Source organism: Glandiceps talaboti, chromosome 13 (assembly GCF_964340395.1).
Source record: "Glandiceps talaboti chromosome 13, keGlaTala1.1, whole genome shotgun sequence".
Taxonomy (NCBI): Eukaryota; Metazoa; Hemichordata; class Enteropneusta; family Spengelidae; genus Glandiceps; species Glandiceps talaboti.
The window spans coordinates 14,671,382-14,695,111 of record NC_135561.1 but is presented as its reverse complement, the minus strand read 5'-3'; the positions used below and the strand labels follow the sequence as shown (position 1 = coordinate 14,695,111).

The 23,730-nt window shown below is 34.9% G+C and overlaps 1 protein-coding gene across 1 annotated transcript in view; it reads left to right on the top strand.

The window, feature by feature from the left end:
- The first annotated feature begins 9,601 nt into the window (after nucleotides 1–9,601).
- LOC144444311 (adenylate cyclase type 3-like) overlaps nucleotides 9,602–23,730 on the top strand; it is a 50,797-nt gene continuing 36,668 nt past the window's right edge. The window contains exon 1 of the mRNA XM_078133725.1: nucleotides 9,602–10,252. Within this exon, the coding sequence (XP_077989851.1) occupies nucleotides 9,602–10,252 (651 nt within the window). The remainder of the gene's footprint in view (nucleotides 10,253–23,730) is intronic.

The following is a 23,730-nucleotide window of genomic DNA, read 5'->3' as shown; positions in this document are numbered from 1 at the left end:
ATTGGGTTAGTATTACATATTGGGTTAGGGTGTTATTACATATTGGGTTAGTATTACATATTGGGTTAAGGCGTTATTACATATTGGGTTAGTATTACATATTGGGTTAAGGTGTTATTACATATTGGGTTAGTATTACATATTGGGTTAACGTGTTATTACATATTGGGTTAGTATTACATATTGGGTTAAGGTGTTATTACATATTGGGTTAGTATTACATATTGGGTTAAGGTGTTATTACATATTGGGTTAGTATTACATATTGGGTTAGGGTGTTATTACATATTGGGTTAGTATTACATATTGGGTTAAGGCGTTATTACATATTGGGTTAGTATTACATATTGGGTTAAGGTGTTATTACATATTGGGTTAGTATTACATATTGGGTTAAGGTGTTATTACATATTGGGTTAGTGAAATAAATTGATTTAAGTGTCAAAACATATTGGGTTAGTATTTCATACTAGTATAAGGTATTATTACATATTGGGTTAGTGAAACATACTGTGTTAAGTGATAAAACATATTGGTTTAGGTTTATTACATATTGGGTTAAGATGTTATTACATATTGGGTTAGTATTACATATTGGGTTAAGGCGTTATTACATATTGGGTTAGTATTACATATTGGGTTAAGGTGTTATTACATGTTGGGTTAGTATTACATATTGGGTTAAGGCGTTATTACATATTGGGTTAGTATTACATATTGGGTTAAGGCGTTATTACATATTGGGTTAGTATTACATATTGGGTTAAGGTGTTATTACATATTGGGTTAGTATTACATATTGGGTTAAGGTGTTATTACATATTGGGTTAGTGAAATAAATTGATTTAAGTGTCAAAACATATTGGGTTAGTATTTCATACTAGCATAAGGTATTATTACATATTGGGTTAGTGAAACATACTGTGTTAAGTGATAAAACATATTGGTTTAGGTTTATTACATATTGGGTTAAGATGTTATTACATATTGGGTTAGTATTACATATTGGGTTAAGGCGTTATTACATATTGGGTTAGTATTACATATTGGGTTAAGGTGTTATTACATATTGGGTTAGTATTACATATTGGGTTAAGGTGTTATTACATATTGGGTTAGTGAAATAAATTGACTTAAGTGTCAAAACATATTGGGTTAGTATTTCATACTAGTATAAGGTATTATTACATATTGGGTTAGTGAAACATACTGTGTTAAGTGATAAAACATATTGGTTTAGGTTTATTACATATTGGGTTAAGATGTTATTACATATTGGGTTAGTATTACATATTGGGTTAAGGCGTTATTACATATTGGGTTAGTATTACATATTGGGTTAAGGTGTTATTACATATTGGGTTAGTATTACATATTGGGTTAAGGTGTTATTACATATTGGGTTAGTGAAATAAATTGACTTAAGTGTCAAAACATATTGGGTTAGTATTTCATACTAGTATAAGGTATTATTACATATTGGGTTAGTGAAACATACTGTGTTAAGTGATAAAACATATTGGTTTAGGTTTATTACATATTGGGTTAAGATGTTATTACATATTGGGTTAGTATTACATATTGGGTTAAGGCGTTATTACATATTGGGTTAGTATTACATATTGGGTTAAGGTGTTATTACATATTGGGTTAGTATTACATATTGGGTTAAGGCGTTATTACATATTGGGTTAGTATTACATATTGGGTTAAGATGTTATTACATATTGGGTTAGTGAAATAAATTGACTTAAGTGTCAAAACATATCGGGTTAGTATTTCATACTAGTATAAGGTATTATTACATATTGGGTTAGTGAAACATATTGTGTTAAGTGATAAAACATATTGGTTTAGGTTTATTACATATTGGGTTAAGATGTTATTACATATTGGGTTAGTATTACATATTGGGTTAAGGTGTTATTACATATTGGGTTAAGGTGTTATTACATATTAGGTTAGTATTACATATTGGGTTAGTATTACATATTGGGTTAAGGCGTTATTACATATTGGGTTAGTATTACATATTGGGTTAAGGTGTTATTACATATTGGGTTAGTATTACATATTGGGTTAAGGTGTTATTACATATTGGGTTAGTGAAATAAATTGACTTAAGTGTCAAAACATATTGGGTTAGTATTTCATACTAGTATAAGGTATTATTACATATTGGGTTAGTGAAACATACTGTGTTAAGTGATAAAACATATTGGTTTAGGTTTATTACATATTGGGTTAAGATGTTATTACATATTGGGTTAGTATTACATATTGGGTTAAGGCGTTATTACATATTGGGTTAGTATTACATATTGGGTTAAGGTGTTATTACATATTGGGTTAGTATTACATATTGGGTTAAGGTGTTATTACATATTGGGTTAGTATTACATATTGGGTTAAGGCGTTATTACATATTGGGTTAGTATTACATATTGGGTTGATTATTACATATTGGGGTGATACAGTTACAGCTACAACCCAAGAAAAAAACCGTGGTGTGTTTGCCTGAATAAAGTGAGCCAAGGAAAGACTTCAGGCAAAGACAAAGTTAGTTAGTTAAAAACAACAATACGTCTGATACAAAAACAACAGCGGGTGCCTATGGTATAGGTTCACATGCGGTGCTTTTTATAAGTTTCTTTACTTACTAGTATATCTTTGGAAGTTGTACTGTAACTATAACAGTCGTCCAATGTTTTACATGTAATGTGTAGCACTCTATCAGTAAACAGAGTCATTGGGTCTGGGTGTGGTGTTTATATTTTGATAACTAACTACATTGTATGTCTTTGCTCAAACCCTGACTCCGTCTTTCCTGATTACAACAAGCAAGCAAACAGACTAGAGTTCTTTCACAGGTTGTATCATTCACCATAGTAGTCTGTTGTTAGTTAGCAGAAAACACTGTTTTACAAATTGACCTTAAACTTTTACACTTCATATGAACTCTTTACATGTGTGACATGTAGAGGAATTACTTTACTCTAGTGTTAAGGGTTGTATCAAACAGCTGTGAGGTCTTCCTCAAGTCTTAGAATAATTGAATATTTCTTTCGCATGCATTTACCATGAAAGTTTTAATAGCATATTTGACGTCACGTTTATTTGTAAGAACGCTGGTATCATAGACTGAATTATTTTAATTTCGAATAAATCCAAATTGGTGAATATTTATTGCTAAAAACTTATGTTGCCATGGCAATCAAAGAATATCAATGTTTTGTGAGCATATCTTTAAAATCGGGTCATGTTCACTTTCTAGTACGTACAATGTAGCTTCCATTTCAATTTCAAATCCAGTAGATTAGATTACTGTAACAATTGCGTATACGTCACTTGTACGTCATTTGACAGAATCCTGCCTCTAGACGGAGATTGATAAGAATGTGTACATCGGGCGCCATATTTGTGTTTAGCTGTGTGGTATTTATCTAATGGATATACCTGTATCCATGCATTTCGCGAGCCTGCCGTAACAGATGGACATTCAACTATTGCCGTAAAAAGGTCATTCGCGTTTGCGACGATATTGACTATGTTACTAAATCACTTAGCAAATTAATTCAAGGAAAAATCTGTTCTGTCTTAAATTGCACACCACCATCTTAACCCCAGATTTCAATTCCGTCAATACGCAAGCTATTAGTTTCCATAGAAACGGATGTGAATAATAACGACAATTTCACCCGATTGTACACTAAATGTCCAATTTCATAGACAAATGCGTCATTGATTCTACCATGCGGCTGCACATTACACCCTTATTCAATTCTACAGACATCTCTGCCATTCAGTTTGTAACAGCTTCTCATAAAGTACAATAAGGCCCTACTCTCAATTTTAGAATACGTGGGATAGGTAGATTTTTCATTTTATTTTATTACATTTTTTTTTTCATTTGTTGTCATATGTGAGTGTTTCGGCTGGAGTTTTCGTTACAATTAAAGTGTCAATAAATATGTATCGAGTGACTTTTCCGTTACGTTACTGGTGACTATTCGTTGGCATGGTTACTTCACTGTCAGTGAAACTTTCAAATTCACAATTACTTGTCACTTCATTAATATTATTGCTTATTATTTACCTGTTTCCCTAGCAACCAACTAGATTTAGTTTTCACTAACATTTAGCAAAAAAAAGTGATATCAAGTAACATTTTTGTTCATCAGAGCTGAAATTAGTATGATTTATTCAGTTCTTCTTCTTCAATTTTAGTGTTATGTATTTATCTAGTTCACACTCCGCATCGTAACTTACAAGCCAAATCGTCTAGTCTATACGGATCTCGTTTCCTAACACGATTGAATAGGAGTGTGGTTTTATTTTGATATAAAAGTCCTTCTCTTTGATTCCTAACCGTCTGGAAGTCCCTAACGTAACCATTGTAGTGATAATATGTAATAAAAATGTCCAATTCCCTTGGTTATATATAGAAATTTAAAGTGATTTAATAATTATATATAGAAATTTAATGTGTTTATATATATATATATATATATATATATATATATATATATATATATATATATATATATATATATATATATATATATATATATATATATATATATATATATATATATAATTGTGCGACATGCGTTCACGGCAGACGATAAATTGGATCTCGTCATTATAGAATTATAACTACTGACTTCCGCCTATGATTTAGAAGGTTTCATTTTCTATAGCTTCAATTTATGTACCTTTTGATCTGATAATTTTATACCTCCGTGGCTTTCTATGCGTACACGGTTCATTGTCGTCAAAATTATTGCAAGGACACTAACAGCAGTCATTGACGAAACGTCGAACGAAGTATCTCGGACGAACAATTATAATTTGACGACATCACTGTCATATCATTATGTGTGTGAGTGCTTTCAGCTTAATATGGCGGTATTTATGTAATGATAATTCAAGCAAGGTACCGTTTGGCAGTGACTTTCTAAAGACTAAGAATGGGGATGGGGATAAAAATGGCAAATTACACATCAATCACAAATGTACACTTTTAGGCAACACATGGCATTGACATTTATGGACGTCACATTCAACAATTTTTGTTTTCATCTTTTTTTGTTGTTGCCCAGAGTAACGAACGGCTCAAGTCAGGTATGACGTACACAAAAGGTCGCGAATGATTTTTAGCATCGTCTTCTAAATTAAACTGTGTTGTGGTCGAGTGTTATTATTGTTGAAGCTGCTTTTATATGATATCACGGGGTCATAAGCTAAGAATTTACGGGGTTTTTAGTTTTAAATTTTTTATAACAAATATATATATATATATATATATATATATATATATATAATTCAAGCGAGGTGACGTCCATATATATATATTTGTGTGTGTATGTATGTATGTATGTATGTATGTATGTATGTATGTATGTATGTATGTATGTATGTATGTATGTATGTTATGTGTGTATGTTATGTGTGTATGTCTGTATGTATGTATGTATGTATGTATGTATGTATGTATGTATGTATGTATGTATGTATGTATGTATGTATGTATGTTATGTGTGTATGTTATGTGTGTATGTGTGTATGTCTGTATGTATGTATGTATGTATGTATGTATGTATGTATGTATGTATGTATGTATGTATGTATGTATGTATGTATGTATGTATGTTTGCATGTATGTATGTATGTATGTATGTATGTATGTATGTATGTATGTATGTGTGTGTGTGTATGTATGTATGTATGTATGTATTCATTATTTATTTTTTATTATGTATGTATGTATGTATTTATTTATTTATTTATTTATTTATTTATTTATTTATTTATTTATTTATTTATTTATTTATTTATTTATGTTGGGGGAGGGGGCGGGTAATTTTCGCTGCATATATTAAATTGTACTAGTCTTGTAGTATCCTACATACCTAAGCATATACTGACTATATATTAATCTGTGCATGGCTGAGTACGAGGGTTTATTCGATGTGATATATAATCTCCCAGAAGATAAGAGACAAAGCAAACTGTTGGTATAACTGCTCCCTTGGTAATCATAAGATAATGCCGCCATTTGGGGTGGCTTTTTCGCCCTTTGGTCTAATTTAAGATTAGGTATTTTTTTGTATTTTTTTTTAGAGATAAGGAGTCTAAAATGATTCACTCTACACAAGTTTCGATTTTGTTTGGTCTAAAATGGGGTCAAGGAACCACACATAATCAATTCTCGTCCAGTTCGGAATTTCCGGGAATTTTCCTCGGAATTTCCTCGGCTACTTCGCAGGTTGACATATTTTCATATCGGTGATTATTTATTTTGGTCTAAAATGGGGTTTTCTTAAAACTTGATTCGTCTAAAATGGGGTATTTGTTTTTGGTCAAAATGGGGTCTGGGGTTGGCAGCATTCGCCCCCACACCTCTACCAGACCTGGCCAGTGGTACCGGGGGGGGGGGGGTTATACAGCCTTCACGACACATGTGTTAATACTTGATATGTAATTACTCGCACACAAGTTTACGAAGTTTACAAAATTTATCATCGGATTCAAGTTAAGTTGTTCTTCAGCATATTTGCTAGTCTTGCTGCTAGACGTTCGGGCTTTCTTCCGATACGATAAGCGAACGACGTTCGCAGGAACTCGGATGTTCCATCCCCGATAGCGATGTTCGGTCGTACGTGTGTCGTATTGTATCGGCAGAACACCCGAGGTCTAGCAGCTAGACTACTTACTTGCAAGTTGCAACACGTAATTCCGTTCAAAAGGGAACGAATAGAAAAGAAAAGTAAATACAGCGAAATGTTGTTTTTAAGTTCAGTCCTTGAAGGCAAAGGGTAATAGAAATAACAAACACTTGCCTAAAGCGCTGTCCTAAGGGTCTAGTGTGTATATACAATGTATATCGGAGTACAGGTAGTCATATTTGCATATTATGAAGTTGTTGTTATTGTTTGAGACAGACCAGTACTCAAAGACTCGTACAAACGGGACAAAACTTGACAAACATTGAAACAAAAGTTGAAACTGTCAAATATCGATTTTAATGGACAAGCCTTCGCAGAAGGGATTTAGAGTAACCTGACAGTGAAGTGTCTTTGATCCTCGTAGACTTGTGTTTGTTTTGCATCTCATGTTGATCTTTGACCTTAGCAAATGACGATGCACCCAGCTAGCTTTCTTTGTTATGTATGGCTGGTTCAATCCCATATATTATCAATGGCACCATAAGGATTACATGGGCCCATCCATTCTTTTGTCCTGGACTAACTTTTTAGATCTACCACGCAACTTTTTTTTTTCACACTTGAACTTGAACTTGTACTGCAATTCCAGAGTAGGTTTAAATACATCGGTTAGGGAATTTCATTGTTTATGCTCTAAGCCTCGTTGTCTACACAAGTCGTGTTCTATAATCAAGTATGATAGCGCCCTCTATAACATGGAATGCCACGACAGACAGTTATATGTAAAGATTTCCACCCAGGCTTCAAAAATCGGCGACACAATGCTACCATACTGTTATGTTGTTGTAAAAAATTCGTTTTGCGTCGATCAATAGCAAAAAGTACTTGAATATAACATACACGTTCCTATCAGTCCTGGGGCGAAGACTGCGATGGTGTCATTACTTGACTCAAATATACTTTGATAAAATCACAAAAATACACAATGAATTGGCGTTTTGCTTCAAGAATAACTTGTGTCGAGAGAGAGATAGATAGAGAGAGACAGACATACAAACAGACAGACAGACAGACAGACAGACAGACAGACAGACAGACAGACAGACAGTCAGTCAGTCAGTCAGTCAGTCAGTCAGTCAGTCAGAGAGAGACAGACTTGACAGACAGACAGACGGAGACAGAGAGATAATGAGACACAGACAGAGGCGGGTAAAGTCTAAATAAAGTCAAAATTATGTAACAATATACTCTTACGGTATCGAACGATTGACACGACAGGCCCATCCGTATTTTCAGATGGATTTCAAAACAGATCGAGATGAGAACATTAGTTGAATTTGCGTACGTATAGTGGACCTTTCTTTATCTTCACTCACCGTGAAGTGTACACCATAGAACAAACGCGTGTGTCTACACAGGACCACATTTATTTACCGCCATGTTTTTTTCAGACGTCTGGTTGCTAACGACATGATATGATAGAATGGTAATTCTTAGAGTAAAAATTACCCCCCCCCCCCCATGAAAAAATAAATTGTAAAAAATGAAAAATAGAGAGGAATGTTAAAGTGTCAACCATCTTTCTCCCCACTTATAATGCCTTTGATTACCCGTGTATAGAATGGTTGCTTCCAAAGCTGAGGTGTGACGTCATTGGAGTCTATTGATGCATAGCGACAGAGGTGTGCGAAAGCGTTGGGTAGCGTTCGTGTAACTAGACGGTTTGAATATTACAGCTGGTACGTATACACACTGAGTTGAATTACACAGCATATCGACGAAAACGGGACGACATCATTGAACAAATGTGAATCTTTTGAATACTATCGTAGTCATCGGAACATCATATACGTACGGAAAGAGGACATACGCTGCCTAAGGTTATTCGGTATGGACTCCACCACAAATGTACGGTCCGTGTGAATGCCCAGCACTTGGTGAAATTGAATCGCATACACACACACTGTAATGTTATTCTGAGTCGCAATTAGCGTTGAATGCATCATACGGTTGTCAGCATCCCATACTAATACATGTAATGGGCGTATGCCCCTTATTCTCCCTCTTCTCATTTCCACAGGTTGTAACAACGAACGCACTTATGCAAAAGTGGATATAGCAAACTTGAGCACCGTGAAATTACACAACATTCTACTTTATTGTCATCGGAATTGATAAACTGAACACACAGATAGCTGACTTGGATAATATCTAAAAAAAAAAAACACCCACGAAATCCATCAGGATAATCCGAGTGCTTGTAGAGGAATATTTTTAAGAAGACGAAATTGACTTCCGATAAAAAAAGAAGAAGAAGACGATCTGAAACCGTACAACGTGGTTGTGATCGTTATCGGTTTTTGATTCGTAACAAACCCAGTGAAAGTACTGCACTGCGACGAACGTAGATTTGTCATCCACCAGGGAGGACTCGTGTTTGAAATAATAAACTATGTGATGGGATAGGTTGAATCTCTGCACCTGGAATATGGTCACCGAATTTTAATTATCCGAAGAACGGGTGGTATTTCTCGTCCCTGTGGAAAAATTGACACAATACAAGTGTTGTTTTCGTACGTGTATGCACACTTGGGTATTATCTCGTTTGTGAAACGGAATAATATTGGTTCGTTTCAAAGTAGAGTACAGGTTTTTTTTTTCGGCTACCGTGTGTAAATGTTTGCAAACGGTTTCTGAATAGCCTCCTCCGAGCGTGTGTAAACAACTGTGCCGTGGTGTTAATTTCAAGTTAGATTATGTTCGGAAGAATTTAGCGATTTAAATTGGACAAACTATTGGGGTATTTGACGAGGGTGTGTATTGTCTCCCCACAAGATGTAACTGCATTGAGAATTGAATAGGACTTGTGTACGACAATCACACTTCGAAATTAATCGGTTACGTAGTTTCCCGACTAAACACTTGATACAGAAATGAAAGAAACTAACGGCAAGGCCAGAGATTATGAGACTGGCCACAATGGCCGCACGGAGGACAAAACAGTTTTGGACACGGAGACGGGCGGTCAAAGTAACGATGTTGACTTCTCCGATGGTGGGTGCTACGATGCATGTGTGCCGTCGTGTCTCCGGTTTCGCTTCGCTACGTCATCGATGGAAGAGACGTACCGAGCATATTTCACACGACAAAAGTTCGATATGCTACCGGTGTTACTACTGTTTGCATTCCTATTCGATGTATGCGTCATTATTTTGTATGTTGCCAAGTACGATGACTCTAAATTAACTGAAATTTCAATCATGGGAATCGCTGTCTTGACGAACCTTATTCTTTTTGTACTGTGTAAATTCCGTCTCGTCTCTGAGTGGGCATTGGCTAATGTAATGCCCTTTGTGATTTGGATTTTGCTTTGCGGACAACTGCTTGTACACCTTGGGTTGCATTACGACCCCCTTACCCCCAGCGATGGAGCTGGCTGGGTGGTGTTTTTTATCTATGCTTCGTACGTGATGATGCCTTTAAGACTTCTCTTTGTGCTACTGCTGAGTGCTGTGTGTACGATGGGACATAGTCTGATGGTGGGACTGCTAGCGTCAGCAAACACCAAATATATGGCCGTCCAGGTAAGTCAAATTAATAATTCACTAATTATTATTATTTGCTTTTATTTGAGAAAAAAAGTTCATATATATACTCAGTCTGATAAAATGAAAGTAAGGGAGAGAATAGAACGTAATTAGGAGGAAATTAAAAAATTCTCTTTCACCAAACATCCGACAACATACATCATCATGTACTATTGAACGAAATCATATTTGGTATAATAATTTAAATGCTTAATCAAGTCTCTAAAAATCAAGTTGTTTTCCCAAAAACATCTTCAAATGAACGAACAAACAATTTCACAAACGTTAAACTATCACTATGTACAGTTGACCAATTAAAACCAGATAACTTTCTAAAAACCTGAGTATAGAATTTCTGATTTCCTGGATGTCAATCACTGAGGTGCCAAGCAAGCTCTATGCTGTAAGCCATTTCAAAAACACTGCAGACGCGACGATTCACAGGCAACTGTTTGCTATTTTTTGCGAATGGAAATATCCACAAACCAAAATTTTGACAAAATGTCACCGACGACATATATTCCCCTGTATTCAGTCTAAAATTAGGGGAAATTGGGCAATTTATTTTTACAGAAACAAATAATGACTATTCCAATAATTTGGCGGTAAAAAATGTTCATAATTATCGAGGATATTCAACCGTAATCCACCTTGCAACTTAAAGGTATGTGTTTCAAAGGCAAATGATATTTATCGCTAGTGATAAGGAGAATACAAACTATGAGTCAGCACTATGGCTTAGCATATACATTTATAATATCCCATGGATGCATGGAATCGATACATTCTATCGATCATGCGAGTTGTCGCCATGCGGTAAACGTTGGTTAATTTATTCCGACTCGTTTCGTTTGATTTAGAAATTGCCCATCAATGGAAACCAAATATAAATGGTTTAGTCGAATCACCAAGCGGAAAAATCACCTATCGCGGCCACAGCTAGCTTAGAGGGTATCATTTTCAAACACACCATTTGGACTGACAATGACAAAATGTAAAATACCCACGTACTAAGAGTATAATGCTCTAATTAGATATTATCATTTTAATTATGTAAAGTGCTACGCTTTTGAAAGCCTGACCTCTAGTTATCTAAACGCATATAAAAACCTGCAATATTCATCAAATTGAGCATACACTGCTCGGGTTGTGACTGGCATGTGCAACTTGACAACCCAATTCCTAGTCGACGAATATAAAATTAAAGTGGTCGCCAATTCCATTGCAAGGATGTAATTTTCTTATGCAACCATTTTGATATTCTCATCAGACAATTTTCCCTCGGTCATACCATGTGAATTTGCAACCTCTAAACATCTAGGCCTACCTCGCGGGTCTTGTTACGGTCTGCCAAGTGATGAAGCTTCCATTCGCCGTTAATTATGGTAACCATGGGGATGACATCAACACATTTATAAAGCTTTAATTTATTTTATCACGTCAGCATTTGAAAGGTGATAACATATGGCATGCTTTTTGTATTGTACACCCAATTAAACCTAATGAAGGGTACACTATTGACATATTTGCACATCGCACAATACATATTTGTCTCTACATTTAATACTATACAGGTGTAGTATCTATTGTACTTTATAAAACAACATAGTCTAGAAATTTTCTAGTTTTCATTACCTCGACTTAATTACCCCCCTTCCTCTCCTCTCCTTACCTTTTGAACTATCAAAGTTCATGTACTGCAACAATCAATCGTACACCTTATTTGCATACTAACCGGATTTTTATTCGGCTAATCTAAATAACGTCAGCAATCTTTCAGAAATGTATTTCCCGTAAATTCACCGAAGGCGGGAAAGCGCAAATATTGTCAGCTTTAACGAGCTACATACTTTTATAGGGATGTGAATATCCCAAGATATGTATATACACTTTCAAGGGGATTAGGTTGCCTGTACATTCAATAAAGTGTTTAACATTCTAAGCACACATTATCAATAATTCATATCACTAGACATGAAAAAGTAAAAATCCTTGAAATAAAGGCAGCTTATTTCTAATTCTGCTGACTTAAATATATATTGTCAATTTGTTTGACAGCTGACAAACTCTACCTCGGTATAGTTATAATTAACAGTACAAACTACAACGACTAAACTCCCGCGTATGACTCTGGCGTCACTAGATATAACTGCCAACCCGCCGCACACAAGGAAAGGTTATAATTCGTATTTCGATTTGCATAACCGCCTTATGTGGTATATGCGAATTTACAGTGACATTAATATCTGATTGAATAACGGCGATACATCATGTAGGCGTATTTTGTTCAATCTTTCTGTAGTCTAATGGCAGAGATCAAACAGGTGGTTGATTTTAATTCCGATATTGTACTACCAAACTAGAAAGACCATAGAGTTTCAATTAAGCGACAGGATGTTTGTCACATCTCGTACAACTTGTTAGACGCAGATTACACAAACAAATTAAATACTTCCACTGATAGCGCGCGCATAAAAATGTTACATTTTATCACATTGTGAATGCAAAGAAACAGTTTTGTGTTTAAATCACCCATGTTTCCCACCTCAGCTATGCTTATCTGTGTACACAGTGACTGAGATAAAAATGTATTATTTTATATCCCTCTGTACTACTACCGGTGTCTGTGTTTTGTTTTATTAATTTGTAACAAAGAATATTTTGTGTAAGATGTAACAATCAGTATGCTATATAATTGAAGCTAAAGCCACTCTGGTTCTGTAGTACTATCGGCGATTTCTTTTACTGACAGTTCAGTATTTGAGCAATGTGAATTGATAGATATGTGTTTACTGTTCAAAAGAAACATTGTTGACGCCATTGTTATTGTTGTTTATGTTTGGTGGTGGTGGTGGTGGTGGTGGTTGCTGTATGAGCTTAGGTCATTGGTGGCTGTTGAGGTCACGTGTAGCTGGTGACATTGTAGTTTCGGACACATTTCGAATCCACGAGGAGGATGTGGATGGTGATGGTATTCAATGAATGTTACGTTCTCTCTGTAATTGCATATTATCACATGACAAAAACATCATTGGCAATCACATCTGCAATGAGGTCACTTACTTACGTAATTGAATGATCACCTTTTGTTCAGAAAAAAACTGTAAGAACGACATTTGTAACAGTTCACTACATTGAATGTTCGTGAATACCACAGACAAGTCTTCTTACTTGTCTGGGCGAATACGAAAAACATCACCATGTTTTGTAAATATAAGTATAAAATTATCTAGAAACATTCGTTGTTATAACAACCACTCGGCGGGACAAACAATCTACACCGTGCATTCTCTAGCTAGTTTAGAGTCAAACGTTCTATAGAGTGTTTTCCCTTAACCGTACAACCGATAAACCGTTATTCTTTTTTGGTAAGTTTACCCGTACGCCTCGAGGGAAAACTGTTAATATTAGGAGCTAATGCAAATAAGGGTATGCTAGATACCGCCTATTTAACAAACAAGCAAACAAAATAACAGTCGCCCGGGTTAAATGTTTAGTCCCGGTGATTAGCATGCATGAAAACGAACGTCATATGCTGTATTGCATGTATTGTACTTACCGTCTTTCAATAGCATAGTTCTAATTTAGGCTGTATTCGCAAATGTTCACAGCAACTTCCAGAATGTGATTCTTTATTTTTTTGCTTTTTTGGCACCTAAAACACTACTTTTAATGTGATATGTAACAGCGTTCCTTCAACAGGTGCAGTTTTGTTTGGTCGATGCCTAACCACAGACAGGTCTGTGGCCTAACTATAAAACTTCCGAGTTACAGTTGTTACAACCTTAGCATAACAAAAACCTGTATAACAAATATAGAACAATTGACTGCCAGATTCAATTAGTACGAGTCAAAGGGTTAGGGCTTTGACTTTAATGATTTCTTCGATCAATGGTACAATAATGCCACGGTGAGTAATTAGACGACAGAATAACAAACACGTCACAAGGCGACGACATCTATTTTTAGCTAGTATATGGTAATTTGGTGAATCTAGTCTATGCAGACTTATACAATGTGCAGATTTGGAACGACTCACCTATTCAAGCTCAACTATGTATCTAAGACCATGGAGTTATCATTATACCTCCATGCTAAGACTGAATTACATACAGTAATGAATTTTATCAAACTTATTTTAATAAGAGAGATTTTTCTTAAAGACCCGGTCTGGATTATGTGACTTTTGTACTTGTTTATCGTGAAAAGTTCCTTTGATATAATAGTAGAACCCATGCCATGTCATAAAATTAGAATTCACGTACTCAGCGCCTTAGAATATCAATGGAGGTAGGAAGGACTGTTTCTACACCTCCGTTGAATATCTATTGAATTCAGACGTCGTTTTGAGAGTTTTGTATTTCCTTTGCTGTTGGCTTTTTGACGATGTTATGGATATTGTATTGGTATGATTGCTGTTCTTAATGTCGTCTTCTTCTTCTTCGTCGTCGTCATCGCCGCCGCCGTCGTCGTTGTTGTTGTTGCGAATTGTCGTGTTAGGAGCACATTGAGAAAGTGCTCGTTGACCTAACTTCTACATTCAACCATTCGTGTGGTTCGTGTTATCGCACACTAACGAACGAGTCATGACGTCATCACGTGACCAATCAATCAATCAATCAACTACTTTGTATCATTCTCAAGAAGAGACGTGATCGTGACGTAATGGTCCTGCGGCATTACGTTCAGTACACCTATACAGTAAAGGCAATCAAAAGTGGCTAAAATTCAACGCGAGTCCTCCCACCCCACCCCCACCCACCCTCTTTCCTGGATATTGACACGTAGATACTTTGTATATATACATCATGAGACCCGTGACCTCCGTCGTCTGCACAGTAAATGATTCATAATACAATGATATACCTGATATACTATACGATGTCCTTAGTGCAAAGGAAACGAGGAGATAGTTCATTATAATGTTGATGACATTAACCGTGGTGCCTTCAACTAATTGCAATTGGGTAGAATATACCTTTTAACGTACATGAAATACACGTTACTGACATCTACTCCCAATATGCTTTGAATTATTAATTATTATCAGTATGCTTTCCGTATCATATGACTATGGCTCGTATTTCTGTATGTAAACTACGTGAGTGTATTTCCTTCAACAAAAATATTTTGATATATATATATATATATATATATATATACGAGTTGTACAAGTTTAAGTATACATGTATTTCCTTTTATTTTATTTCCCAATGCTTTTAATTTTTGTAATTATCATTTAGCGCTTTTGAGTCAATATGTTTTGTAATAGAATGGGCTATATAGAAAATAAATAAATGTGTTATATATATATATAATATATATATATATATATATATATATATATATATATATATATATATATATATATATATATATGTGTGTGTGTGTGTGTGTGTGTGTGTGTGTGTAATATACGAAAACATAAATACTGTTTAATATATTACAATTTACGCAATTGGTTTTACATTGAGGTTTACATTGTTCATAAAAAACACCTGTTGCTCGTCGTCCTGTCTTTGAAATGTCAAAGCAATACTGGGCTTTTACTGTAGATATACAAATGTAATCAGTCATTATAGTCGTGATTCTGCCAATGTGTTTGATAAATTAAATTCCTTACTCTCGCAAGTAGGTAGACAAACAGACAGACAGACAGACAGACAGACAGACAGACAGACAGACAGACAGACAGACAGACAAACAGACAAACGGGCAGACACAGACAGACGGGCTGGCTGATACACGAACAAATGAAAGGGTACTTTTATAGGCAACCTTCGTCAAATCCAGAACTCTAGCGATAAAACTAATATATGAATGCAGCTGTTCTTATCCTGGTTATCTATGTGTATACATCAGCGCTATAGATTGTATCTACTTTGCAGTTTTTCAACTAATCTTCACATTTCGCCATGCACGCATGGATGACATTCGCCTTCGAGATTATAGCCAGAGAGTTGTCTTACTGCATTGACAATGGGACAGAAAGGTGAAGAGTGATCAAACATAATGAGAACGTATTGTCGTGGAAAATCCTCTTTGAAAAGAAGCTTTGTGTGTGACGTCAGAGTACAGCGCATGAATATTACTTACCGATCTGCCTTCTGTCCTAATCCGGAGGGAAACTTTTCTAAATCGAACATGTATGTTTCTCAACCTGATTAATAACACTTGGTACAACATGTTGGAACAGCAGAGATTTGTATTACTGCGCCATGGTTTGATGAGAACAGTTTTATGGCCTCTTTATGTGTACATGAAATGCCAAGGTAACTGGAAATTTGTTTCTGGAATATGAACTACTATGCAAAGTGGCTATAAAACCGTTCCCATCAAATGATGGAATGTAATATAAGAGGTCTCCGTACTTCCAACATGCTGTGCCAAGTAATAGTAATCCAAGTCAATTTACTGTCCCTGTTTGTAACATGTTCCATTCGTCAACGGTCTGATGTCGGCAGTTTTATGTTATTACAGTGACATCATGTGGCAACCATCAGTTGTATGTATATACGTAATTCAGCTAAAATAATGATAGCTCTGACACAGCAAGTGTAGCCATGTTGGTAAGAATTTGGTCACACCACACGATAAAAAGATGAAAGATTGTTGTTGAGGCAGACGACATTTTGTTTCCATTTACCTGATTTATCTGGACATAATGTGACAGTGGCAATCCCCTTCAACTTGTATCCCATAATTTATTTCAAACACGAAGACATTGTGACGTTTTTATTATCCACTCAAAAATATTTACAATAACACGTGTGAAGATTTCTTAATAATAATCATATCATACGCCCACGGGTTAGTGAATCGAGTATATAAACGTTGATATTACGCAGAAAACTATGACGTATATTTTGCAAGCGTAATTATGAAAATAACACCTTGTTGTTTGTTTGGTCATACAGTTGCTTTCACTGAAAGGGGTATTGTGTAGCATCACAATTTGTTTGGTATAGCAGTTTAACTGAATATGGTGAACAGTTGACTACACGCGTCACGATGTTCTTGTTGACAGTACTCAATATTATAAATTTCGTTGAAGGAAGTAATATATACTTTATCTTAATTACTCGTCCATACTGAGCATGCCAAGAACTGTGGAACTAGTTGGAGTTGTTGTAATACTATTTTAACGATGGGGTGGGGGTGGGGGGGGTAGGAAGCAGATATACCTCTCGAAATGGTCTTTAATAGTAAACTATAAATATTTGTTTTGGTTACGATCCATATTTGAGTCATATGTACGAGTGAAACGATATCACATTCCCAAAAAGCAACGCATTGCAGGATTCATCACTGAGACACTTCAATATTCATGTTATTATTTCCTGGTAAAAAGTCACTGATATACGAAAATATACGAAAATGTACGAAGACAACACATGTATTGCTGTGTATTTGTACACTCTGCAGGTCATGATAAAAGTCGCGCGTATCTCCAAATTCAAGAGCTGGTGTGTCTTGACTTTGAAGCACAAATTCAAGTTCACATGTACACGAACTTTATTATAATATGTTGACATCCATAACCTATTTATATTATAGCTAGTCTACGTGACAGGGCTTCTAATATCGACTAAAAGACATGCCATGATATCGTGTATACCAATTGGTAAAGTAATCAAGAGAACTTAGTTCACTTAGTCACTCCTAAAAGTATATTAGAAATAGAAATAGCACTTAAATTAGATATGATGACAGATGCTCCCAGAAGGAATAAACTTTGATTGCTACGGAATAGAGTGAACATTGAGAGGCTGAGAAAGGCGACCCAAAATACATTCATTCATTCACAGAGAGCTGCACAAATGATGAGGCATCTAGCATTTTATATTCTTGTCGATGTGTCTCAGCTATGTAAACTGCTGAATTGGCGACTGACGTCCTTCCTCAATGATGTTAGCAATAACTCGCCTACAATGTCTAGAAATTCACTATGTATGAAATGGTTGTAAAATTGTCCTGCGATACGCCTTTAGTGTCTTCCACACGGTAGTAAAAGATATCAAATTTTCTGTGTTGGCACTTATAAAAATCAGCAACATATACGTGATCATTACGTATTCAAATTATCACAATCGTGTTTCTACGCCGTGACTTCACAGTGGTGGTGCTACCCTCAAAGAAATTTCGAAAATTACTTTTAAATTAACTCAATTGGGTTGCTCTTCACAGAAGACGCTGCAAAAATGATCTATAATGATAAACAATTTAGGAGAAATTAACTAAGATTTGTAAAATCTATTGCATTCTTTCTTTTACCTTTTTTTCGTTTTAGTTCGCTTAATATTCTCCCTGTGTAAATAAAGTATGGCCCAGATGATCTCGGAGGTCTGTCGCATTCGCTGCTCCTCGTGGTATCTCGTGCCCACCCTAGATACATTTTTGCGGCGACAAAAGATTACACTCAATACTTGTTCTATACTATGGCTGTAATAACTTAATGTTCCATGTTGGATCACTTAAGATTAACAGTTTAAAGATTAAAAATGTGAAAAAGAGTTGTCTATCGGAACTGAAAAGCTTGTCCTACACAAATGGATTATCCTGTCTACGTAGGGCTCCAATGAAAAGATAGCACTGATGCGAGTACCTGGGATTAGAGCATTGGCCATTAACAACACCTATAGTAATATTACAACCGAGGTAGTTTTTGCGTGATTTACAAAAAAAAACCGGGAAAATGAAAGCAAAATGCGATATTTGAATCTCAGTTCGTTTCAATCGCTCCATTAAATCAATCCCTGCGGGTAGCTATGTCCACTTAACTTATCTCCAGTCTTGCGGATATAAAATACCAAATTTATCACAATATTAGTAAAATCAATATTATTATAAAGTAATTGCCTTTCTACGAATGTATACATTGAGCAATCAAGCAACAGCTGTTACGCTATTTATCACAGTGTGCTTTGTATAATCATAAATATAGCTCTGAAATCTTGCAGTTGTTACTAATGACGTAATTTAGAATGTAATAAATATTAAAACATCGTTAATCACGAGCGATTTTACAGAAATAAAAAAAACCAAAATGAGGAAACACGATATTCAATTTAGCGATTGATAATTCAAATTCGCCAATGTATTTTTAATCAAAACTACTCCTGTAGTTTTGTTGATATATTATTAAAGCAAACAGTATAACAATACCTAATGAAAATTGGTTTAGGCAATTTCATACGTTCTGTGAACTTATATGTACAGCCAACATGAAGATGGATTGTTGGCTCTAGGCATAACGTGATATCATTTTTACCACGCTTTCATATAATTTTAGCGCATGCGTATGATGTAAGATTTTTAATAACAAAACTTCGAGGAAATGTTGAGGGGTTTTGATTTACATTTGCTGTGTTACCATTCCTGAACATGTCGGTGAACAATACCGGTGATATAGATGAAATATAACTTTCACACTATTAAATATGAATCGATATCTCGGTTCTAGTCACAGGACCATGCACTGCAATTACTTACGTTAAATAGTTATAAATCGTACATTTTCCATATCTGTTGCTACGTGACGAGTTCCTCGAATGGTTGTAAAATCTACAGCAAAAAAAAATGCACGACCTTGGTGAACTTACATGGCTATTTAACCCAGTTTCCCTCAGAATTATTCATGCGCCCTACGTTCCTAATTCACAATAAGAGTGTTCATCAAACCACACACACAGTCATTACATGTATCGCCTTACACACTATTCCCAATTGGAGATATATATTGAATTTGCTATAAATAAAAAATAACCTATACTACACTAATGAGCGAACACAAGAAGAAATATATCAACTGATTTTTCAAAACAGAAAAAAAGGGTGAATACGGTCTACAAGGATTCCGTCACACAATCAAATCATAGAAAATTGACACTACAAAAATAGATACATTCACACTTTTGCATCATAATAAATGTTGATTGACATTTTAATTTTTCTTCATTGTATGAAAGAAATGGATAATTTCCCCATCTAATTTGCATACATATTACTGATTGAAAAGTATCGTTAACACCGGGAAAAATTGTATTGTGTTTCCAACCTCTATTAACTAATATGCCACTAGCTGAATGATGTACACACAATCAGTTTGATTGACTGATGGACTACCTGATAACCCTAGTTGGCAATCTCTTTGTCATGTGCAAATATAACCTGGTGTACATGTTTATTCAGACAGTTATAATTTCAGTTTTGTATGTTTAGCAATAATTTTACTGTCACGAATTTACATTATCTGAATTGGCCTTCGTAAAATAATATGTGTCGTCCAGGTAATAATATCGACAGGGAGGCTTTTCTGTTTGTTAGTTGTGTTGATACAGTATTATGTTCTGCTGTGTTTGCTCATTTGCTTGTACATGTATGTATGTATGTATGTATGTATGTATGTATGTATGTATGTATGTATGTATATGTATGTGTGTATGTGTGTGTGTGCGTGCATGCATGTATGGTTTTTGTTTGTTGTTTGTTTGTTTGTTTTTATGTAGACAAACTTACATTTTATAAGCTTATGTGCATATATTTTAGAATGACACTCTTTCGTCTACAGATTTCACTTCTCATGTCACTCACGGATTGTGTTATAATTAAAAGAATACATAATTAAGAATAGTTATTATATATATTATTGTTCACATTCTAACATTAAATCTGTCCATGCACACTATTGTTTTAACGGTATGTAGAATACTCGTTGTTTCTTGAGGGAGAGAATCGTTTAACTTTAGACATTAAAGTTGAGTGAATAAACGTAGGTGCATGACTTTAAGGTAGGTATAGCATTAAAGTATATATTTACATGTCATTAAATATGCCAATGATCAGTTGTGACTCTAGGGAAGGTTATCCAAAAAAAATCCAGACTGCCTTGATGACAGTAATTAAAAATCCGTCAATATAGTGATGTGGCTAACAGGTAGGTCAGATTCTAAGTTTCGATGACTGCCAATCAATTGATATCGATAATAAAGTAACAGTTCATTGGCAACAAAGAAACAAACGAAATTATTTAAAAGGTTACTGCTAGAAAAATGATGTTAGATGAGGGTCTCTCCTGTTAGAAACCCTGTATTTACAGAAAAGAAGAACTGAACTTATAATGATGTAACCTAGACAACGTTTGTTATTCTTGATATCGACATTCCCTAATATAAGCAAGACTCCTACATGTATGCATTCATAACGATAATTGATCACATTTACATAATTTGGTATGAAGTTGTTATGAAAAAAGACTTGTCCAATGTTAGTCATGAAAAACTTACTTAGAATAAAACGATGTTCATGCATTGCATGATTTGGACATACAATACATATCTTTAGATGATCAATCGAAGTTGTCATAGACTTTTGCCATTAGGTAGGTCTACATCTGGATATTAGATGACGCTTTTGTATTTTCATTATATACCCTTTTTACCCAAAAGCTAAAAATTTGATCTTTCAGACATTTTTATTATATTCCTTTCTGGATTTCCGTCACCAGTTCTATAATTTTGACTCTGTTATATGTAATTTATTCATTTCTTATTTATCAGTTTGTAAATATGAAATGTACAGAACAGACAATACAGGTACCATGGTGACGGCCATGACAAATCGTAACTTAGCTTAACAATCAGCGAATTCCTCAATACATTGATTTACGTGAATAAAACAATAATTAGCAAAACTTATATAACAAATATAACAAATCTGAACATTTTTTGTACCAGAATGTAACAAATCATACGCAACTCATCATTTTAATGAAATGGTGAAATGTAAAAAAAAATTATTTATAATATTTACACAAAAATGTAGGTCTTAGATTCTTAGCTACACAACAATGGTTTGAAGTATTTCGCTGGCATTAACCACAAGAGTTTGCCGATCATTTTATGAGAAAATTAGAATTTTCCATCTCATATGTGAATGGTTTTATTGGCGCCAACCTCCTTTAATATCTCTCTTCAAAAACGACTTACTTTCTGGTACATTGAATTGGAATATTACATTTTATAGTTCACATGTGTCAAGAGAGACATGTTTCCATGTCACATATTGCATTTAATAACGACTGATCTTTGAAACGGTGTCTTTACGGGAGTGAAAATGTTTTATGATGCAGTGATACGTGCTTGCCTTAATGCGCATGCCTAGATACATAAACCCACATGCTGACTTAAAGTAAGCTTGTTATCCCATAATTCTGTTTCCACCAATGTTCAATTGTGAGAGACCACATCCTTTGGGAAGAAGATTATGTCATGGCTTGACTTCATATTAAGCTAGGTCTATGTAACAAGTAATGTCTGAATAATTGATAGCGTTTGAGGCAAAAAAGGAGAGATTAAATACCTCGCGTCGTTTTTTGTGTGTGTTTGTACAGTCCATGCAGTAGATCCATGGGGAAACACACAAATAGCCTCCCTACTTCAGTGAAGACAACTGCAGAGGCAATCATGAACAAGCAAATAACATCTGCCTCACATACACTCTTGCTCTAAAGTAGTAAATAAAAAGAACAGTAACTGCCATAAATAGTAGATTGATTGACAGGTTTGTTGAGAATTTAAAAAAAATCAGCGTTTCGCACTATTTTAGACAGACTTTCTTGGCCAGAACCAATTTTTTCTATTGGCCTAAACTTCCCATATTATTCATTGTGTATACCACCAACTTATTCCTAATACACACTTTTAATAATAATTCCAAAATGACATATTTCGATAGTTTGTTGTGTCTCACTCAAAATTGTCCGGGGTGAAGCCAGGAATTAAATATGATTCAACTTTGACTTTAATAGGGTCATAAGGATATAGAGCTGAAAATAACCGTTTTGGCCTTTTTGACAAAATTTCATTTTCGCCATTAGGCCCTTTGGCACTAACATGTACAAAATGTAAACGCGTATTATATATATATCCATTTGGTGATATATATCTCGTTTGCAAATTTCAAGTTAGACTCTCCAAAGCATGGTCTCTGTACGAGGTAATCGTCCTAAATGATGTGTTTATATTTTTATGGTAGAAAAGAAACATACTCTACATAGATTATCATCAATTCCCGTTGCGGGGGGTGATTCATTGGTCGTGAAGCAATACCTGTTATGCGCAATATATTTGATGTCCTAACGACAGGATATTGTAATTAATTATCTGTCAAAATGTGACAGCAGCACAATACAGGTATATTTTACTGTCATCTCCTATGATTCTGATCCCTGTTTAGTGGCGACCAACACCGCGTTTATTAGAATTAAGGTCTGACGTGACAGTAAATCCACTAATACATTGCTACGAACTACAGCACGTCATTTATTATAATACTATTAGATAATGCTGCAGCAGATTGAACACATAACATATAGACAAACAAATCTCACTGACTACAGTTTCTGCTCTCCTTTTTTCAAATATATGTAAATTGTATTTAAATTTCAACTCTGTCTACCAATTAGTTTAACTGAA